General features: G+C 61.9%; 2 protein-coding genes across 2 annotated transcripts in view; one reads left to right on the plus strand and one right to left on the minus strand.

Moving 5' to 3' along the window:
• RUNDC1 (RUN domain containing 1) overlaps nt 1-85 on the minus strand; it is a 4,060-nt gene extending 3,975 nt beyond the window's left edge. Inside the window, exon 1 of the mRNA XM_009994177.1 lies at nt 38-85. Within this exon, the coding sequence (XP_009992479.1) occupies nt 38-85 (48 nt within the window). The remainder of the gene's footprint in view (nt 1-37) is intronic.
• Nucleotides 86-152: 67 nt separating this feature from the next.
• The window catches only part of LOC104385689 (alanyl-tRNA editing protein Aarsd1-like), a gene marked incomplete at its 5' end in the record, with an annotated part of 6,154 nt that continues 4,722 nt past the window's right edge, over nt 153-1,584 (plus strand). The window contains 5 exons of the mRNA XM_009994178.1: nt 153-301; nt 421-487; nt 796-894; nt 1,284-1,373; nt 1,467-1,520. Coding sequence (XP_009992480.1) covers nt 153-301; nt 421-487; nt 796-894; nt 1,284-1,373; nt 1,467-1,520 — 459 coding nt within the window. The remainder of the gene's footprint in view (nt 302-420; nt 488-795; nt 895-1,283; nt 1,374-1,466; nt 1,521-1,584) is intronic.

Genomic DNA, 1,584 nt, shown 5'->3' on the forward strand with positions numbered 1-1,584 from the left:
GGCTGTGTGGGGCGCGGGGGTAGCGCTGCACGCCCACCGCCCACCGCCCAGGCCCTGCCGCGCTCAGCCCGGACAGGGCAGCCATCTGGGGCATCCTCCTTGCCCCCATCCTCCCCGTGCCTCACGCGGTCCCTGTGGAGCGCTGGTGGGCACCACGGAACGACCCGCTGGTCGGCTCTTTCCCAAGGCAACCTGCGAAGACGCTGTGGTACGACCGCCCGCGGTACGTCTACCTGGAGTTCTGTGTCGAGGACAGCAGGGATGTGAAGGTCGTCATTGAGGACCAGCGGTTGGTGTTCAGGTGAGCTGCTGCTGCCCAGGATGCAGCCCTGAATTGGGGTTGTTCGGGGGATAGGCGGGACCCTGTAAGAGCAGGGCACTTCAACCCTCTCCTAAGCCAGACTGTTACTGTTTTGGCAGTTGCAAAAATGCAGATGGCTTGGAGTTCTACAATGAGATCAACCTGTATGCCAGGGTCAACTCCAAGGTGAGGCTTCTCCCAGCAAACCGTTCCCCAACATCAGGCTCAGGGTTTAACCCAACCTGTGCAGTCTTGAGCAGTGCTGCTCAATGTCAAATCCTGCCTGTTTCTCCAGGAGCCTGAGGGGGATGAGCACAAGCCTGGGAGCACTGAGCTGGGCTGTGCACTTACAGTGCTGCCTTGGGCCAGAAACAACCTGTCCCCATGGTTCTGTGTCCCACAGGCTGCACATGGCTGAGCTTTAGTCTCGCGCAGTCTGCGGTTGATTACAGAGCTGCAGACACAGAGGTGAGGCACCCCTGATCTCTTGTCAGGACTCAAGGGAGAAGCGCTCCGACCGCTCCATCACGTGTTTTATGAGGAAGTGGAAGGAGAAAGTGGCCTGGCCCCGCATCACCAAGGAGAACATCAAAGTATGTGCGATGCTGGCAGTCAGGACCAGCCTCAGCCCCTGTAGTGGCTCCTGGGGACCAACATGCCCCCAGGACAGACACCAAGGACCCTATACAGGCAACCCAGCACAGAACTCCCAAAGAGCCCAACGTAACAATCACTGCCAGCCCATGAACCTCTGCCCTCCAGCCACCCCTTTCCCTTGAGGCAGGGGTGGCAGGATCTGCAGGCAAAGGGACACACTCCCCTCCTTTCTCTCCCCAGCCCACCCAGTTCCCTCCCCTGTGCAGGAGCAGCTGTGCTCAGCCCAGAGCTGTGCTCAGCCCAGAGCTGTCCCTGGGCTGGGGGGACAGGGCTGCCCCATCCCCTCCGTGATGCTCCTTCTCTCAGAGATCCTCTCTGCCTGCAGCCTGCCTGGCTCTCTGTGGACTTTGACAACTGGCGAGACTGGGAAGGGGACGAGGAGGTGGAGAGGGCCATGGTGGAGCAGTACGCAGAGGTGAGCTGGAACACAGGCCTCGGGGTCCCGGGTGTTTGGGCTGGGGGGAGCAGAGCGTTCAGAGCTCCCGCTGCCCTTTTTTTCCCCCTCCAGCTCCTGGAGAAGGTGACGGACAAAGGCCCCCCCCCGGCCATGGACGACCTGGATGTAAGTGCTGCCCGGGCAGGCACTGCTGCGCGCTCAGCCGCCCCCGCGGGGCCGGCCCGCAGCC

The sequence above is a fragment of the Chaetura pelagica genome, unplaced genomic scaffold (genome assembly GCF_000747805.2).
Source record: "Chaetura pelagica isolate M959 unplaced genomic scaffold, ChaPel_1.0 scaffold963, whole genome shotgun sequence".
Classification (NCBI taxonomy): domain Eukaryota; kingdom Metazoa; phylum Chordata; class Aves; order Apodiformes; family Apodidae; genus Chaetura; species Chaetura pelagica.